The 18156-nt window shown below is 38.6% G+C and overlaps 1 protein-coding gene and 1 long non-coding RNA gene across 17 annotated transcripts in view; one reads left to right on the top strand and one right to left on the bottom strand.

Moving 5' to 3' along the window:
• The window catches only part of LOC140623516 (uncharacterized), a 32053-nt gene extending 28787 nt beyond the window's left edge, over positions 1–3266 (top strand). Inside the window, exons 4-5 of the long non-coding RNA XR_012023128.1 lie at positions 903–1011; positions 2485–3266. This is a non-coding gene — a long non-coding RNA (uncharacterized lncRNA). The remainder of the gene's footprint in view (positions 1–902; positions 1012–2484) is intronic.
• A 7567-nt stretch (positions 3267–10833) lies between these two features.
• The window catches only part of ALPK1 (alpha kinase 1), a 134659-nt gene continuing 127336 nt past the window's right edge, over positions 10834–18156 (bottom strand). For all 16 annotated transcript variants that reach the window (XM_072810406.1, XM_072810405.1, XM_072810408.1 and 13 more), the window contains 3 exons: positions 14589–14751; positions 12751–12937; positions 10834–11410 (listed from right to left, as the gene is read on the bottom strand). In XM_072810406.1, the coding sequence (XP_072666507.1) occupies positions 11211–11410; positions 12751–12937; positions 14589–14751 (550 nt within the window). In that variant the 3' untranslated portion in view covers positions 10834–11210. The remainder of the gene's footprint in view (positions 11411–12750; positions 12938–14588; positions 14752–18156) is intronic.

Below are 18156 nucleotides of genomic sequence, written 5' to 3'. Positions count from 1 at the left end.
TATTCCGGTGCTGGCATTCACTCTTACAGAACACTTCTATGACATATAGATGGTTATAGATGAGCAATGTTTGAAAATTTACTTAGAAGTAGCAGAAGAGGGCATTCTCTGATTCTAAATCCTTTCAACTAGAAAAATGGTCTGTATTTTAAGAAAGCATTTGGCAACAACAGTTGTTTCCTAAAATTCATCAGAACCCGAAAGAAAACACAATACTCTTTCTCTTTAACCTGCATCATTTACAGGGTTAAGATCTAAATGGCAAACCATATATTAAGCCTTAAAATTATTTTAAGTTTTCAAAAATATTTAATTAGAAAGAAATGTATTTTTCCTACGTTAATTTCAATTAATGCACTTATTCCAAAATCAAACACTTGGATACTTATTTTTGTCTTTCTTTGGAAAATTACTTTGTAAAAGCAAATATAACAGTTACAGATTCAACTATGAAAAGAAAATACTATTTTCTGTTATATGATAAATATTTGCCTGGGCTTGGCAAATTAAAGGCTGTCTGTTGTGAGCTCATTTCTGTATGAGATTCATTTAAAATTTTATTACTGTGTAGATCACACAATGGAATAACGGTGTTAATAACTTGATACTGTAGCTGCAGGATTTGCAACCTACTCTTATGAAGCAAACTGCCCCAGGGCCAGCGGCTGCTCATTTATTTCACTATATTTAAATCAATTGAGGAGGCAGTCAGACAATAAATTGTGTGTGTGTGTCTGGTCATAAAATTGGCATCTCAAACTGTAAAGGCTTCCACAAAGATTTAACAGCTCCCCCTTTTGGGACGGACTTTGCTTTGTACCATCTTCCACAGGGAAGGTGTGGAGATGTAAATAACGTTCTTTTTCTGTCTTCCTGTTAAATTCTGTTTCACCACCGTATAGTGGGGGTCCAACTTTTTCGGCTTGTGGAAAGCTCCCACTTACTGCTCGAGGGGAATTCTTTTGTCTGAGCAGCGGAACAAGATAACCGACTTAATCTTCCTAGTAACACGTGAGTCGCCATGTATCATTTTAATCTGCAAAACACTAGGGCTGAGTAGTGTCACATGCTGATTTTACTTTTCTATGAGAAAGTGACTCCCTGGTTCAATGATGGATTGCTTGTTCTCTTTAAACAACAGTCAAGATGGTGAATGCCCCGGGGTGATAGACAGAGTGTGCAATGGGAATGGGGGCAAATCTGATGGCCCGGTTCAAGTTCACCTGACAAAGCTGGAGCAGTCTGCAAGCAGCATTCGAGAAAGGATTATTCACACTGGCATTATAGTTTTGAATGCATTTTTCTCCTTGTGCAGCTGCAAAGCTCCCTCTCACTGAAGGTTTATGCACCATAATAAAGAGATTTATTTTTTTTCTCTCACTCTTGCTTCTTACACTTTACACCTAGTTTCTACTGAACTGTGAGGGCAGAGGACATCTGTATAACCAAACTACACGGACCAAACATCATCTCCAAAACAATAACAGTGCAAAAAGACAGTAACAAAAGGCTGCCATTTCTGATGTCTGAAGGGACAAAAATTAATTAAGTCTCTTTAAGTTGAATCCAACTCTTGAAACTTAGCTTTTTACATATTGCCATTTGGCACTACACACAAAAGATTAAACTAAAAATTAATTATTTATTCAATTTAGAGACACGACGATGGAGTTTTTCTAAAAGTTACTTGAAAATATCCCAGCGGCCACTTTGCTGTAAGAAACAAGCATTAAAGAAAAGGAGTGGGGGGCAGCCCAGGTGGCTCAGCCCAGGGCCTGATCCTGGAGACCCGGGATCAAGTCCCACGTCAGGCTCCCTGCATGGAGCCTGCTTCTCCCTCTGCCTGTGTCTCTGCCTCTCTGTGTGTGTGTCTCTCATGAATAAATAAATAACATCTTAAAAAAAGAATAAGAGTGGGGGAGGAAATTAGAAAATTTTAAACATAAGGAAGCAAAACAACTTTCTTCATAAATTAGAAGTAGAACTGAAGAAATCCTTTCCTTCCAACTTTCCATCCTTCTGTCCATCCACTATATCTACCCATATCCTACCTTGTCCTAGAATGGTTTCCTGAAGTCTGGAGAGCTCAGACATTCTTCTGTAATTAAGACATAAAACCTTATTGCCTCTTGCCTTATGTAGCAAGAGGTAGTTAGCTAATAAGCAGTTATTGAGCATTTAAAATGTATAGACTTAACATCTACTTATTCATTCAATTATTTAAACAAAAATGAGCTAAGCCCCAACTGTTAAGCAGACAGTAATATAAACAAGTGCTGCGGGTACAGAGGGCTCCATTTAGGCTGGTGAGATAGAATGATCTCCAAGCCAGCCAAAGATCCCTGATATTCATGCCCTTTGGTCTCCTCCCACATCATATCACAGCTGATCTGTGCAGCCAACAGTATATAGAAATGATGGTGTGTCACTTCTGAGGTTACGTCATTAAAGACACTGTGACTTCTGTTTCTCTCTTTCCCTCAGATTTTTCACTCTGATTGAAGCCAGCTGCCATGTTGTGCTAGGGACAGGCCCATGTGGTGAGGCACCGAGGCCTCTGGCCAACAGCCAACAAGGAAGACACCTTCCGCTACCAGTCATGTGAGAGAGCTTGGAGGCAGATGCGTCAGTCCCAGTCAAGCCTTCAGATGACTGCGGCCCCAGCGGATATTGTGATGGAAACTTAAGGAGACTCTGAGTTAGCATTATTTGGCAAAGCCACTCTCCAATTTCTAATCTGTAGAAATTTCAAGCTAACAGCCTTTTATAATCCTCTGTATATAATAATCCTTTGTTATTCAAAGCTTCTAAGTTTTGGGTGAATTTGTCAAGCAGCAATAGAGAAATAATATAATAGATAATTAAAATTCAATTATAGTGTAGATAATATGACACAAGTGTGTATTAGCTTCCATGATAACTGTACAGTGATAGTTGCACAATTATTTTGAGACATCAAAGGAGGAGTCCTTTACTTAGGTTGTGGAGAAAAAGAGAATGGGGATAAAGGATATCAAGGAGGATTTTTTCAGGAAGTGTTGGTTGAGGTGAATCTTCAAAGATGAGAGGACATAGGGAGTGACTGTCCCTGCAGATGTAAGAAAAGCACGAAAATAGTCATCAAGTGACAAAGCAGCTTGTAGTGGGGTGGGAGGAGACAGGGTGACCTCATACTGAAACCATTAGCAGTTTGGTGTTTCTAGAGAGTAGATTACAAGACTAGGAGGCATGGTGGGCTAAGGAGAATGATGGGCCCTATACGGTCATCTGATAATGTAGACTTTTATTAAAAAAGAGAACCATTTAAATTTCATATTAAATACATCTTTTTAAAAAAGTATTTTATATATTTCTTTATATTAATTTTTTAAAAAATTTAAATTAAATTAGTTAACATATAATGTATTACTGGTTTCAGAGGTAGGGGTCACTGATTCATCAGTTTTTTTTTTATAAATAAATTAAAAAATAAAATTTATTTTTTAAAATAAATAAAAAAGGTTTTATTTATTTATTCATGAGAGACACAGAGGGAGAGGCAGAGACACAGGCAGAGGGAGAAGCAGTCTACCTGTGGGAAGCCCAGTGTGGGACCCAGTCCCGGGACCACAGGATCATGATCTGATCTGAAGGCAGATACTCAACCACTGAGCTACCCAGGTGCACCTCATCAGTCTTTTTTTTTTTTTTTTTTAAATTTTTTAATTTATTTATGATAGTCACAGAGAGAGAGAGAGAGAGAGGCAGAGACATAGGCAGAGGGAGAAGCAGGCTCCATGCATCGGGAGCCTGATGTGGGATTCGATCCTGGGTTTCCAGGATCGTGCCCTGGGCCAAAGGCAGGCGCCAAACCGCTGCGCCACCCAGGGATCCCCACCTCATCAGTCTTAAATACTATCCATGCTCATTACATCATGTGCAAATAAATACATATTTGATAAGTGGTGCATGCTTATTCTAAAACATTTAGAAAATATAAATGACAAAGAAGAAAATAATGTCCACTACCATAAATTCACTAGCTAGGGAAAAAATATAATAACCATTTCCATATATTATACATTATATTTTCTACTTACATATACATACATATAGATACCTACATACAGATATCAATACTGTAAATGCTTTTTTTAACTTTAAAATTCATATATAATTATAAATTGCTTTTTTACTTTAGAATTTGTATATAAATAAAATATTTTTGAAAACATTCAATTTCAATGGATGATTAACATTTGTAATGCTTTATAATATGTAATACTACTCCCCTACTCTCGAATTTTTAAATTATTTCATTATTTTTAGCTGTCATGAGTAAGCTTATGATAGATGCACTTGTATTTGTTCATATTTCTGATTATTTCTTCATTAGAGATTCATAGAAGAATTACTAGGTCCAAGAGTAGACACCATATATTGTCAAGGCATATAGTAGCCTTTCCATTAAGGCTACTATAAAACACATTCCTATCATCAGTTAAAACAGGATTTCTTCCAACCTTTCCAGAATTGAGTATTACCTTTTAACATATTCACAATTTGATGAGTGAAAATAGCGAATTTTCTGTTCATATCCTTTCTCTATTTTTTTAACCCCTTATTTGTGTTTCCTGGGAGGAGTTAAAGCAAGTTAATGATGTAGTAAGATTTGTATTTGAGAGAGATCACTGGTGTCTCAGAGGAGGATGTAGGGCAACACTGGAGTCAGAGATCATGCAGGCCTCAATTAAGGTTCTGGTCATGGGGACAGAGAAAGAACTGTATTCAGAAAGAGCTAGACTGAGGGATGTAGTACAGAATTTCCACACAGTACTACCTACTATACCTATTCATGCCCACAGATGTTGCACTCTAGTACCATGCCATGCCACCTGTTACCACAGATAAACGATGCATGCTTTAATCTAATGCTATCCCTTCCACTTGTGTACTGGATTCCATCCCTCTTGCCTCCTCAAGGGCATTGCACCCACAATTCTCCCTTCTCTTTCCCCTGTATCATCATTTCTTCACTTTCTGTAACTTTCCCATTGGCATGCTGTGACTTCTATCTATATAAAAAATATTCTCTATCTCTCTTGATTCCACTTCCCCCACTACCCAGCACCCCATTTCTTTGTTCTCTGTTGAAGAAAAACTCACACAGTATTCCATATCCTTTTGCTCCATTTCTTTTTCTCTCTTCTCCTTTATTTTTTTTTTTTTATTTTTTTTTTAATTTTTTAAATTTTTATTTATGATAGGCACACAGTGAGAGAGAGAGAGGCAGGGACACAGGCAGAGGGAGAAGCAGGCTCCATGCACCGGGAGCCCGACGTGGGATTCGATCCCGGGTCTCCAGGATCGCGCCCTGGGCCAAAGGCAGGTGCTAAACCGCTGCGCCACCCAGGGATCCCTCTCTTCTCCTTTAAACTCTTTTTTTTTTTTAAGATTTTATTTATTTATTCAAGAGAGACACACACAGAGAGGCAGAGACATAGGCAGAGGAAGAAGCAAGGAGCCCGATGCGGGACTTGATCCCAGGACCCCAGGATCACGACCTGAGCCAAAACAAAGGCAGCCGCTCAACCACTGAAACACCCAGGCGTCCTCTTTTGAACTCTTTTGTGTGGATGCACCCTACGGGAACCCCCAATGAATCACACCCTTGTATAATTCCCTCCCCTTGATGGTGGGTAGAAGTTGTGAGTTGCTTCTTGATTAAGTTATGTTGCATAAAACTCACTCTGCCTCCTGGAAGGAGGGGATGCTCCTCCACTGGTCTTGAAGAAGTTCAGCCGATGAGATAGCCTGTGGCAGAGTCACATGGTCACAAGCTATGTTGGCCCCAAGGAGCTGAGATTGACCTCAGCCAACAGCTTGCAAAAAAGTGGGGATGTCAGTCCCACTACTCATCTCCTGATGAGTTTTGGAACAACCTGGTAAAGTTGGAAGTGCATTCTTCCCTTATCAAGCCTCCCAATAAAAACATAGTCTGGCCAACCCCTTGATTGCAGCCTTGGGAGACACTGAGCAGATGACTTGCTAAGCTGTGCCCAGACTTCTGACCCATGGAAACTGTGAGATAATAAATATGTGTTGTTTTAAGCTGCTAAGTGTGTGGTAGTTATGCAGCAATAAAAAATAAATGCATCTTTCTATTGGGGCTTTCACCCCCAATACCCAACTATATCTGCTCACACCAAGGTTACTAGTAGACAATTTAATTCACAGTACTCTTATCTAAGCAGCATTTGACACAATTGATCATGCCCTTCTTGATTCATTTTCTTCATGTGACTAAGAGGATTCCCTCTCCCTCATGGTCTTTTTCTCCTTCTAAAACTCCCACTAGATGATGGTAGACCTTCTTCTTTCCTCCAAATCTCATGTTCTTTCTTTTTATTTTCCATCCCTCTATTTTTCTACTGCATTTTGGTTAATTTCTTCACATTTAACTTGCATTGCAGGAATTCTTTCCTGAATGATGTCTAGTTTGCGGTTTAACATTTCTATCAAATTATAAATACCAATTACTGTAATTTTCATTTTCTATAAAGCCAATCTGACTCATTTTAAATGCTTCTGGTCTTTTTTGTATTTATACAAACCTTAAAAGTATTTTTTTTAAAAAAAAATTCTAACACTGGATATTTATTGTTGCTTTTACACAAAATACAAATGTATAACAACATTAAATAAAATTAATGTATAACAGTATTAAAGGGAATGATAACCAACACTTTCTGGTTAGTAATTGCCTCTAGGATAGAGGTGGAGGTGAAGATTAGGGAAAGATCATTGGAGGCTTCAACATTAATATTACATTTAATTTCTAAAGCCAGTCATTGGGTATATTGGTGTTGGTGTAAATAGATAACAATTGAAAGAGATTTTTAAAAGGTAATGTTCTGTAAATTCCCCTCAGTGATGCTATTTCTGCTCTTCATGATACAGAGATATGTAGTGTTTCATAACCTTCCCTCCTCTCAAAGCCTTGACGTTGCTAGCCTCATTTCATTCAACAGGTAGCTGGGCTTTCAACTTTACAAAGAAAAGGGTGCTCTGACACATGCTTTTCATCAACCTTCTTTATTGCCTCCAATTTCCAATTTCTTCATCCATTGTTGTTACCTCCTTTTCTTTTCTGTTGGTAGAGACACCCATATTTCTTTGCAAATTTAGACATCCTGACCTTCATTCCTGATTTCATCTTCTACAACAAGAGTTAACAAACCTTTCCTGTAAAGGCCCAGGTAGTGAATATTTTTGACTTTGAAGGACACAGTATCTGACACAACTGCTCAACTCTGCCACTGTAACACAAAATCAGCCACAGATAATATGTAACTGAGTGAGTGTGGCCCTGTTGCAATAGAACCTGGAATGGTGGTGATGGGATTTGGCTCAGGGGCCATAGTTTGCTGATCTCTATTCGACAATATCCAAAAGGGCACTCTGTCAATCAAGGGCTTGTTTTTGCTGTCAGCCATCTCTCTTCATTATCCTCAGGACCTCACCTAGTACATACTCTATTTCTTCTTGATTTTTTGTTGGACTTTACATCATTGACACTTCTTATATTCTTTTCTGATTAGCTTATTTGATACACATCATAGTATTCATCATCTCTATTTTTTACCCATTCTTTGGATGATTATCCTTGGTATTTCTTCCTTTCTCTGACCTTCTGATTTGAAAAAATTGTGGACATTTAAAAATAAATACAAAAGGAGAAAGACTAATATAATGTATCTCCTTGTACCCTTATCCCTGGTTCAATATTATCAAGAAAGAATCAAGTTTTTCTTACTTCCACTTTCACTTTTTTTTTTTTTTTTTGGCTTTAGTGTTATTTTAAGATACCACTTCACTAATTTTATCTAACACTCAGTAAACACTAAAAATCCCGAACTATGCCCAAAGTGTTATTTTATCATTGATTTATTGTCCCACTTTTGGTGATACAATTGACTGAGGTGTGAGTAGCATCAGCCTGATTCTTCCATTGTAAAGTGCCTCATCAACTATTCTCCTAATAGTATTAGCAGTTATCAATGATTTTTGCCCAGGTCCATTATTTCATTAAGGGATGTTTGGTAATTTCCTAATTCTATCATTTTTTCTGTGTTTATTAGCTGGAATTCCTCTAGTATGTTTTTGGGGGGGGAACCCCTTTGTATTTCTCCTTTGCTCACATACAATAACACCACATTCACAATACTTCTGAAACCAGATGTGTGGGGTTTTCTTCCCACACCAATTAATTCTCTGATACCAGCTGGATGTTCTCTAATTTAATTTGTGTCTAAGACTCTCTACCTGGAATTAGTATCAGATCCCAGAGGCTAAAGGCTCAGTCTCACAAGACTCCCCCACTTCAGGCACTAATTGTAGGTCCTGGGTGTTCCCTGTATTTCTTACTGAATGGCTCCCAACTGGGATTCTCATGATCCCCTCCTTAGGTTTGATACTATGCTAGACTGACTCGCAGAACTCAGGGAAACAGTTATTCACTGGATTATTATAAGAGGATATGAGGAAAGATATAGATGAACCTCAGGTGGAAGAGATGTGTAGGGCAGGGTGTAGGCGGTGGTAATGCCATAGGGCTTCCCTTCCCTCTGCAGCAGCATCGCCTTCCCAGGACCTCCAGGTAGGTCAGCACCCTGGCAGCTCTCCCAAACTCTCCCACCCTGGCAGCTCTCCCAAACTTCAGGGATTTTTTACAGGGGCTTCAGCATGTAAGCATGATTAATTATTAACTCAACTGCTAGTCCCTCTCCACTTCTAGGAGAATTGGAGTTGAAGTTGGAAGTTTTAAGTTTCTAATCATCGCTTGGTCTTTCTGGTGACCAGTCCTTATCCAGAAGTTATCTAGGAGCTCATCAAGAGTTGCCTCGTGAAAACAAATGATACTCTTATTACTCAGGAAATTTCAAGGGGTTTAGGAGTTCTCTGTCAGGACTGGAGTCAGAGACCAAATATTAGAACAAGAAATGCTCCTAGTGCTCCTATCACTTAGGGAATTACAAGGCTTTTAGGAGCTCTGTGCCAGAAACCAGGGTCAGACACCAATATACATATTTTTAATTTTTTCACAAATGTTGACTAGAGTTTGGATAGTGAGCAAATGTGTCTTGTTCCTTTTCTCAAATGTAAAAAGTTAAATGTTTCACTGTTAATTATATTATTGCTTTAAAAGAACTAAAAAAGTCCCATTATTAGATTTAGAAAGCTTTCCTTTATGCTTGGTTTGCAAAGAGCTTTTCACCAAGAATTGGTTTTCATTTTATTAAATGACCTTTCTTGCATCTTTTGAGATGGTATGATTTTCCCTTTTTAATTTGTTATCAGGATGAAGTTTTTTTCCATTTCTTTAATAAACTTGTGTTGGTTTGGGTTGTTCTGGAAGCAGATACCAAAAAGATATTAGACAAATAAGATATTTATTGGGAGAAATGACTCTAAAGGCTATGTGGTGGGAACAGGGGTATGCAGGTGTGGTACCTGTGAAAGGAGAGGGCAAAGGAGGACTGGGCAGGAAGAGTCTCAGACGACAGCACAGCATTAAGAAGGCTGTGATCAGGCCACCGTGAAGACTGTGTGGATGGTCACCTGTTCAGAATATTCTTAGCCTGGTTTCCTGGTCTTGCTGAGTCACTGGCTGAGAGCACCCCGGGGAGCATGACTTCGTTTGAACACAGTGGTGGGTCCAGAGGGGTGGAAGTTGGTATATCAGTCAACTACACTCCCAACCCCCCAGGAGGAGCTCCATAAAGGTTCTCACTTGCCCCAAATGCAATTGTGGACAGACTTGTACAGTAACTCCAAACTCTAGTTAGAGAAAGCTCTAACTATCAAGTAGACAGAAACCTCATGTCTGTAGGTCTGAGTCATACCACCAGGTAAGCCACTAAGACTTGCTGAAGTAATACTTAAGAATGAGGGAAATTGGGATCCCTGGGTGGCTCAGTGGTTTAGCCCCTGCCTTTGGCCCAGGGTGTGATCTTGGGGTCCTGGGATCAAGTCCTGCATCGGGCTCTCTGCATGGAGCCTGCTTCTCCCTTTGTCTGTGTTCTGCCTCTCCCTCTCTCATTAATAAATAAATAAAATCTTAAAAAAAAAGAATGAGGGAAATTAAGTAATTAATAGTAGAGGGAGAGTGAACACCAATTGCATTCCTAAAAACTAACCTCAGTAAGGGAATACCTCACCAATATCATTTCTGTAAGTTCCTTTTAGCAAGATCATGGATGAGCTGCTCCCAAAATCTTTGTGAAGAAACAGATCTGTGTGATGCAAGGAGTGGACTATCATGGCTGTTAAAATATACCATTCTTCCCTTGTACCTTTTCCAAATGCAAATGTACTAGAAGAAAATATGGTAGGATTAAGAATAAAGAAAACCCATGGCAGGGAGGATTTACATACAACATATAACCTAGAAGCCATAAAATAAATACAAGACTAAAGAATTCAACTGTATAAAATAAATACTGCATGGAAAAAAAGTTTCATACGAAGTCACATGTCAGAAGACAAACAGAAGAAAACTGAAATTCATATCACAATATCCTGAATTCTTTTATACATACAGAGAACTCCTGAATGAGTAAGAAAACACTCATAGTATCAGTGCTGATAGACAGTGAAGAAAACCTCCAAATCTCAATGGCTTAAGCCATAAGAGTTTATTTCTTATCTGTTTTGTGTCCATGATGGGTCAGTGGAGGCCTCTACCATGTTGCCCTCACTGCAGGACTTACACTGATAAGCAGCTATATCCTCCATATATTCTTGGCAATTGTGGCAGGATGAAAGCAACTCCACGGCATCTTGCACTCACAATTATTTTTTTCTTTAGAGATTTTATTTATTTATTCATGAGTGACACACACAGAGAGAGAGGCAGAGACACAGACAGAGGGAGAAGCAGGCTCCATGCAGGAAGCCTGATGTGGGACTCTATCCCGGAACTCCAGGATCATGCCCTGAGCCAAAGGCAGATGCTCAACCGCTGAGCTATCCAGGAGTCCATGCCCTGGCAATTAAATGGGCCTGAAGTTGATACACATTCATCTCACAAATTATTAGCCAGAACTAGTTCAAGGCCCTGACTATGCCCAAGGAGACCAGGCTATGCCATACCGTGTGTGCCTGCAAGGAGAGGAGGACTTGACACTGGTGTGGAGCGCCAAGCTCATCCCATTACCGTGCCACATAATCTATGATTTATTTGGTTTCTCAACTGAAGGTCTTGTCAGAGAAAGACGATGGCATATTTCATTACATTCCACGTGCTGGTGCTTAAAAAAGTAAAAAATTCCTTTCTTTCCAAAATTGGTAGAGACATCATTCTGATCGACAGAGTGAATCTGGGGATCTGTCAGATAGATGACCCCTTTTCCATTACCAGTCACCCAGCCTAAAAGAGAAATAAACATGTCTGAGAATTAAATCCTCTATAAATGTCAGTGAAGTAGTTCAGAAAAATGAAAATGTATATACTTAAAGAGGTACTTTAATAACTCAGTCATATTGAGGTTAATGTTTGATAAGTTTCTGTTAAGGGATTTGTCTTGCGTATTCCAATTTTTGGTTTAAGAAGGGAAACTGAATATTAGGTAATTAAATTTGTCAAATATGACATACCTAGACCACCAGTTTTCAAGGAATTAGAGAGCAATAAAATGCACTTGGTTTAATTACTAAAGTCACAATATATCAAATATTTCTTTCATGATTCGTAAGTTGCTTTAGTGTCTAACTCATTAGTTCATCTGTTTAACAAATATTTACTGAGCATACATACTACAAGACACTGTTTTGAGTACTGAGGATTTAACAATGAACAAGTGAGTAAAAAATCACTATACTTACTGAGCTAACATTCTAGTAAAGTGGGACAGATTAATAAGCAATATAGGTAAGCAAACTATATAATACAACAGAGTGATGATAAATGCTATGGAAGAGGATAGAGAAGATCTTGGGGGATGGTCATAGTATCATTACTAAAAATAATGATAATAAACCTCATTTATCATTTAAATGAAGTGAAGAGTATCGGCTAATAATTCTGAGAAATAAAACACTAGATGAACTGAAATAAAATTAAAATATAAATGCAAAAAAAATTTTTAAAGTCAGATTTAAGTACACACAATTTTCTATTCTATAATGAATATCACACTTGTAATAAAGGTAAAGTGTTGAAGAAAAGAAAGGGTGGAAAGATTTTCACATATCAAAACATGCAATATTAAAAAACCTACATTACTCAAACACACAGGTGAAATTTTAAAAAGTCACTGTGGATTTGCACTAGAATTTCTTTTTAAAGATTTTATTTATTTATTCATGAGAGACAGAGGGACACACAAACATAGGCAGAGGGAGAAGCAGGTTCCATGAAGGAAGCCTGATGTGGGACTTGATCCCAGGACTCCAGATCATGCCCTGGGCTGAAGACAGACGCTAAACCGCTGAGCCACCCAGGGTCCCTCATGATTTGCTCTAGAATTAAGCTCAGTAGAATATGAGCCAGGTTTTCTTACTGATTATGTGACCCTGTAGACACTTGCAGAAGCTTTTTTTCCAGACATCATTTGCTACATACAGTAAAATCAATTAATTTAATTACAAATAGTAGTCTAGGCATTGAACGAACAGTCTATTATATAATGACTGGAAAGAGCTAGTTACAAGACCTCACATTTAATATGAATAGCATTAACATAAAAAATAAATCTTAATTTCACATACCTTGTAAATCGACTACAACATCTCTATGATTAGAAAACTCGTAGGAAAAATGGCCATAAGCCAAGCCATATTCTGTGGCTTTGTATTCTGTTTTAACCACTTTTGTGTTATTCGATAATTTTACAAATTCCCCCAGTATGTAAGGTTCCACACTGATACATCCCTTTATTGTCTTGCCTTCCAAAATCTGAAAAATAGAAACGGAAGACAATGTACCATTATGGCTACGAAAGCCTCTGGCTTTGGGGTTGGGTAGACCTCACTTTGCCACTTGGGAGCTCTACTACTTCTGGAGATTTTGGTTTGCTCATTTGTAAAGCAGGTATTAAAATAACAGCTACCTTATACCATTGTTAAAAGAATTAAATGTATTTTTTTTTAATTTTTTTATTTATTTATGATAGTCACAGAGAGAGAGAGAGGCGCAGAGACACAGGCAGAGGGAGAAGCAGGCTCCATGCACCGGGAGCCCGATGTGGGATTCGATCCCGGGTCCCCAGGATCGCGCCCTGGGCCAAAGGCAGGCGCCAAACCGCTGCGCCACCCAGGGATCCCTGTTAAAAGAATTAAATTAGAAAAATCCATGTAAAGTGCTTAACACTTTATGTGGCATATAATAGAACCTAAAATTATTATTATTCTTTTATTAAAATGCTCACTTAAAAATGAGGCCATGAAGTGACCTACCCTAGGGAGCTAGCTCGTCAGGACATGTAGATAGATCATGCATTGGAATGCTGGGCTGGAATATCATCTCAAGCATTTGTGTGTATGATCTATTTTGCAGTTGTTTCAAAGGTTAGAGTTAATGTGCTAAATGCCTGGTATAGTGCTTGACACAAAGAAAGTGAATGATAGCTATTATTGGAAGTAATAAAATATGAGTCTAAAAATGTCTTTGGCCAAAGTAAAATAATATGTATCTTTTAGGTGTGAATGAGCTAAGGATCCAATCTATTTGGGAGGCAGGGTATTCTTAATCCAAAAAAGAGAACAAAAAAAAAAAAAAAAAAAAAAAAAAAAAAAAAAAAGAGAGAACAGTCTGTGGAGATGGATGGTTGCTTTTATATAGTTAAAAACAGATTGGTCTCAATGACCCCACAAGGCGGAGCTGTAATTCATAGGTAGAAATCAGAGGAAGAGAGATTTGGGCTAAATCTAAGAACTTCCTAACAATTGGAATTAATTGAAAGGGAAAAGGGAATAATTATTTTTTCTACATAAAAGTGTTTAAGCTAAAGTAATTACTTAGTAATTACTTTGTTGCCAGGGATAGGGACTAACAGATGTAAAACAGGGAATTCATGCATCATGTTGGGATAATTTGCACTTCATAAAATCTTTAGGGTCCTTCTTCTCTCTTTGAAAGTACAGACAGTACACAGAGAAAGGACGCTAAAATCTCTAACTTGACCATGTGGGACCAGATACCAGAATTAAAAGAGTGACTTGGAAGATCCAAATGATGTATTCAGGGTGTAGAAGGTCATGGTTCTTACATATTTCTCGAAGTAGATGAAGCAGATGAAGTAGGTGAAGGATTCTGGTAACTGAGTTTATTGGATTTTTAAAAAAGATTTTATTTATTTATTCATGAGAGACACAGAAAGAGAGGCAGAACATAGGCAGCAGGAGAAGCAGGCTCCCTGTGGGGAGCTCGATGCGGGACTCAATTCCAGGACCCATCACGCCCTGAGCCAAAGGCAGGTGCTCAACCATGGAGCATCCCAATGCTCAGGCATCCCAGGCATCCCAAGTTTATTGGATTTTACCAAAAATCTAACCTAATATATACTTAGAGGCCCACTTAACCAAACCCTAGCTCTCTTCAATCTTACCAGCAATACCGTGGATGGGATATAGAATATCTGTGTTGGAATATTTTGTTCATAAAGTCTCTTGTTAAATTCTGTCACATAGTGCTGGGCGGTCATTTGCCGTTCCACATCAGTGAAGTGGTGCCAGAGTCCCTTCTGCTCCTTATATTCTTTCCCAACATATCTATGACCAGAGAAAAAAAAAACACACAAAAGAAATGCAAAAGTGATCTTATCACAGAGTAATGAGAGTGGAGACCAGAGGAGATATGCAAAAATGCTTGAAAGATGTTACTCTTTCTCTACCTTAGACAGTCAATATTCGTTATCTTGACTTATCTCAGGACTCAAATAATTTCGTAAGGCCCTCCTGAACAACAGAACATAATTCATGTTGGCTGACGGTGATGGTTAATTGTATGTGCCATCTTGACTACAGTGTGCCCAAATATTTGATCAACCATTATTCTGCATGTTTTTGTGAGGGTGTTTTTGGATGAATTTCACATTTAAATCAATAGACTGAGTAAAGCAGGTCTCCCTCCCTAATTTGAGTGGGCTTAATCCAATCAGTTGAAGGACAAAAGTAGAACAAAAAGACTGACCTTCTCCCAAGTTAGAGAGAATTCCTCTTGCTAAACTGCCTTTGAGCTGGGACACTGGTCTTTTCCTACTTTTGGACTTGAACTGAAACATCAGTTCTTCCTGCGTCTTGAGCCTGCTGGCCTTTGTCCTGAAACTATACCATTAGCTCTCCTGGGTCTCCAGCTTGCCAGCTGTAGATCTTGAGATTTTCTGGCCTCTATCCATGCAAACCAATTCCTGACAATACCTCTCTGTCTATATGTATATACATCTTCTTGGTTCTTTTTTCTGAAGAGTACTGTCTGATACACTGACTAAGGATGATACTGATTATAGAGAGAGTGTCCACGTACTGTAGCAGTTTGTCAGACTTCCTTGGTAAGCCAAGAGAGCCAGGATGGACCCTGGAAAGTGCAGACTCTGCAACCAGGTCTTTTACTACCTGCAATGTGGCCATACACAGGTCAATTAATCAATCTGAAGCCTTCCTTTATCCTTTCCTTATGTGATTACTTCGTTACAAATACTTGTTTCCATCATCACCTATTATGTGTGTAGCACTGTGCCAGTCCTGAGTGTTTTAAAGGAAGTGTGAAATATTTGTATATTTCAAGGACTTATGCATAGCTGGAAACAAGATATGAGGCAGTCAATGATTAGGTGCTGAAAGGAGCAAAACAGTAACTGTCACACCTTACCATAGTTTATATTTTGCTGTAAGCTAGTGTCAATTTACAAGGAATTTGCATGTGTCTAGATCGACCTCCAAAAATCAAAGAGAATTGTTAGTTATAGACTTCAACTAGAGAAAACTCTCTCCAGAATGTCCAGCTCTTGGTTTTGGCTCAGGTCTTGATCTCAGGGTCATGAGATTGAGGCCAGTGATGGGCTCTGCACTCAGTGCAGAGTCTGTCTGAGATTCTCTCTCTCTCTCTCCCCCTCTCTACCCCTCTCCCTGCTTGAGCTATCTCTCTGGAAAATAAGCAAACAAACAAATAATAAATAAATAAATAAATAAATAAATAAATAAATAAATAAAATCTTTAAAAAAAATAAAAAAAAAAAGGAAATCTGACAGAGGAGGAACCTCTATGGCATCCGAAAGCAGCCAGTAGAGGAGCAGTTGTCACAACGGGGGTCCTGTGCTGCAAGCATTTCTACTACGGGCAGACCCTGGGCCTGCAATAACTTTGAATCAGTTCAGAACTCTGAGCAAACCCCGGTACTGGAGCACTTCCCAAATATTCTATCAGAGGACCTCCAGGGCTAGGTACAGGATCATTAATCTGGGAACAGAGGCTCATTCTTTCTGGCATCTTATGCCATTTTGTGGGGATCATTTTCTTTAGTAAGGATTTGTTATTTGTAAACTCTTTTTTCTTTGACAGCTTTTAAGATTATTATAAGATCTTTATCCTTGGTGTTCTGAAGTTTTATTACTATGTAGCTAGAAGTGGATTTTTGATTGCCTGCCCTCTTTTCTTTTCTTTCCTCCTTCCTTCCTAGTTTCTTCCTTCCTTCCTTCCTTCTCTATCCTATTTAGGATTCACTGTGATTCCTGTACTCAAAGATTAATGTGTTTTGACAATTTTGGGAAATTATCATATATTATCTATTCAAACAGTAATTCTTCTCTATTTGCTCTGTTATTTCTTTCTGATCAGACATACGTTGGACCCTCTCAATCCATCTTCCACATTTTGTATGCTCTCTTTAATTTTCCAACTCAGCTTCTCCTATGATGCATCCTGCTGTATTAGTTTCTTAGGGCTGCTATAACCAAGTGCCATAAATTGAGTGATTAAACAAAAGAAACTGATTCCCTCACAGTTCTGGAGCATAGAAATTCAAGATCAAAATGTCAGCAGGGTCATGTTCCATCTGAAGCCACTAGGGAAGGATGTTTTCCAATCCTCTCTCCTGGCTTTTGTTGGTTCCTGCCTTGTGGCAACACAGCTACAATGTTACATGCATCCTCCTTGTGCATGTCTATCTCCAAGTCTCCTTTTATAAGAACACCAGTCATAGTGGATGAGGGGCCCACCTAACTCAAGCATGACCTCATCTTAACTAATGATATCTGCAATGACTCTATTTCAATAAGATCACACTCTGAGTACTAGGGGGTAGGACTTCAACATATGAATTTGAGACTACAGTACAGAACTATTAAAAAATCATTTCGGGTCCCTGGGTGGCTCAGTTGGTTGGATGTCTGCCTTCAGCTTAAGTCATGATCTCAGAGTTCTGGGATTGAGCCCCACATTGGGCTCCCTGCTCAGTGGGGAGCCTGCTTCTCTCTCTGCCTCTACCCCTGCTCGCGTTCTCTCTCTCTAATAAATAAAATCTTAGAAAAATCATTCAATCTATAACACATGGCTTCATCACCTGGATATGTGATATGGGGCAAGTAACTTAACATCTTTGTGCCTCAGTTCCTTCTTCTGTACAGTGGGGATAATAATATTTATCTCATAGTGTTTTGTGATGATTAATTAAACTAGTATATAAATTATGGGCGGCCCGGGTGGCTCAGCATAGTTTAGCGCTGCCTTTGGCCCAGGGCATGATCCTGGAGACCCGGGATCGAGTCCCACATCAGGCTCCTTGCATGGAGCCTGCTTCTCTCTATGCCGGTGTCTCTGTGCCTCTCTCTCTCTCAGTGTGTCTCTCATGAATAAATAAATAAAATATTTTAAAACATAAAAATAAAAATAAATAAAATAAGGCTTGGCACTTAAATACTTGGTAACTATATTTACATGTTTCTATTATTATTATCATCATCAACAACCTTTTCAAGAAATAAACTTCCACTATTTAAAAATCACCCAATTTCTCACTGTCTCTCATTCCCTCTCTTCCTATTTATTTCTTACATTATTTAGATTTGGATAAATAACAGGGTCCACCTTAAAATTCTGGCTTTACAGATCTTTTTAAATACACAGATGATGTAAAATTAGGCCTCAAACACAATGGGGACCACCTGAGGTGACTAACC

The sequence above is a fragment of the Canis lupus genome, chromosome 33 (assembly GCF_048164855.1).
Source record: "Canis lupus baileyi chromosome 33, mCanLup2.hap1, whole genome shotgun sequence".
NCBI classification, from domain to species: domain Eukaryota; kingdom Metazoa; phylum Chordata; class Mammalia; order Carnivora; family Canidae; genus Canis; species Canis lupus.
This window is presented reverse-complemented; position numbering and strand designations above follow the sequence as displayed.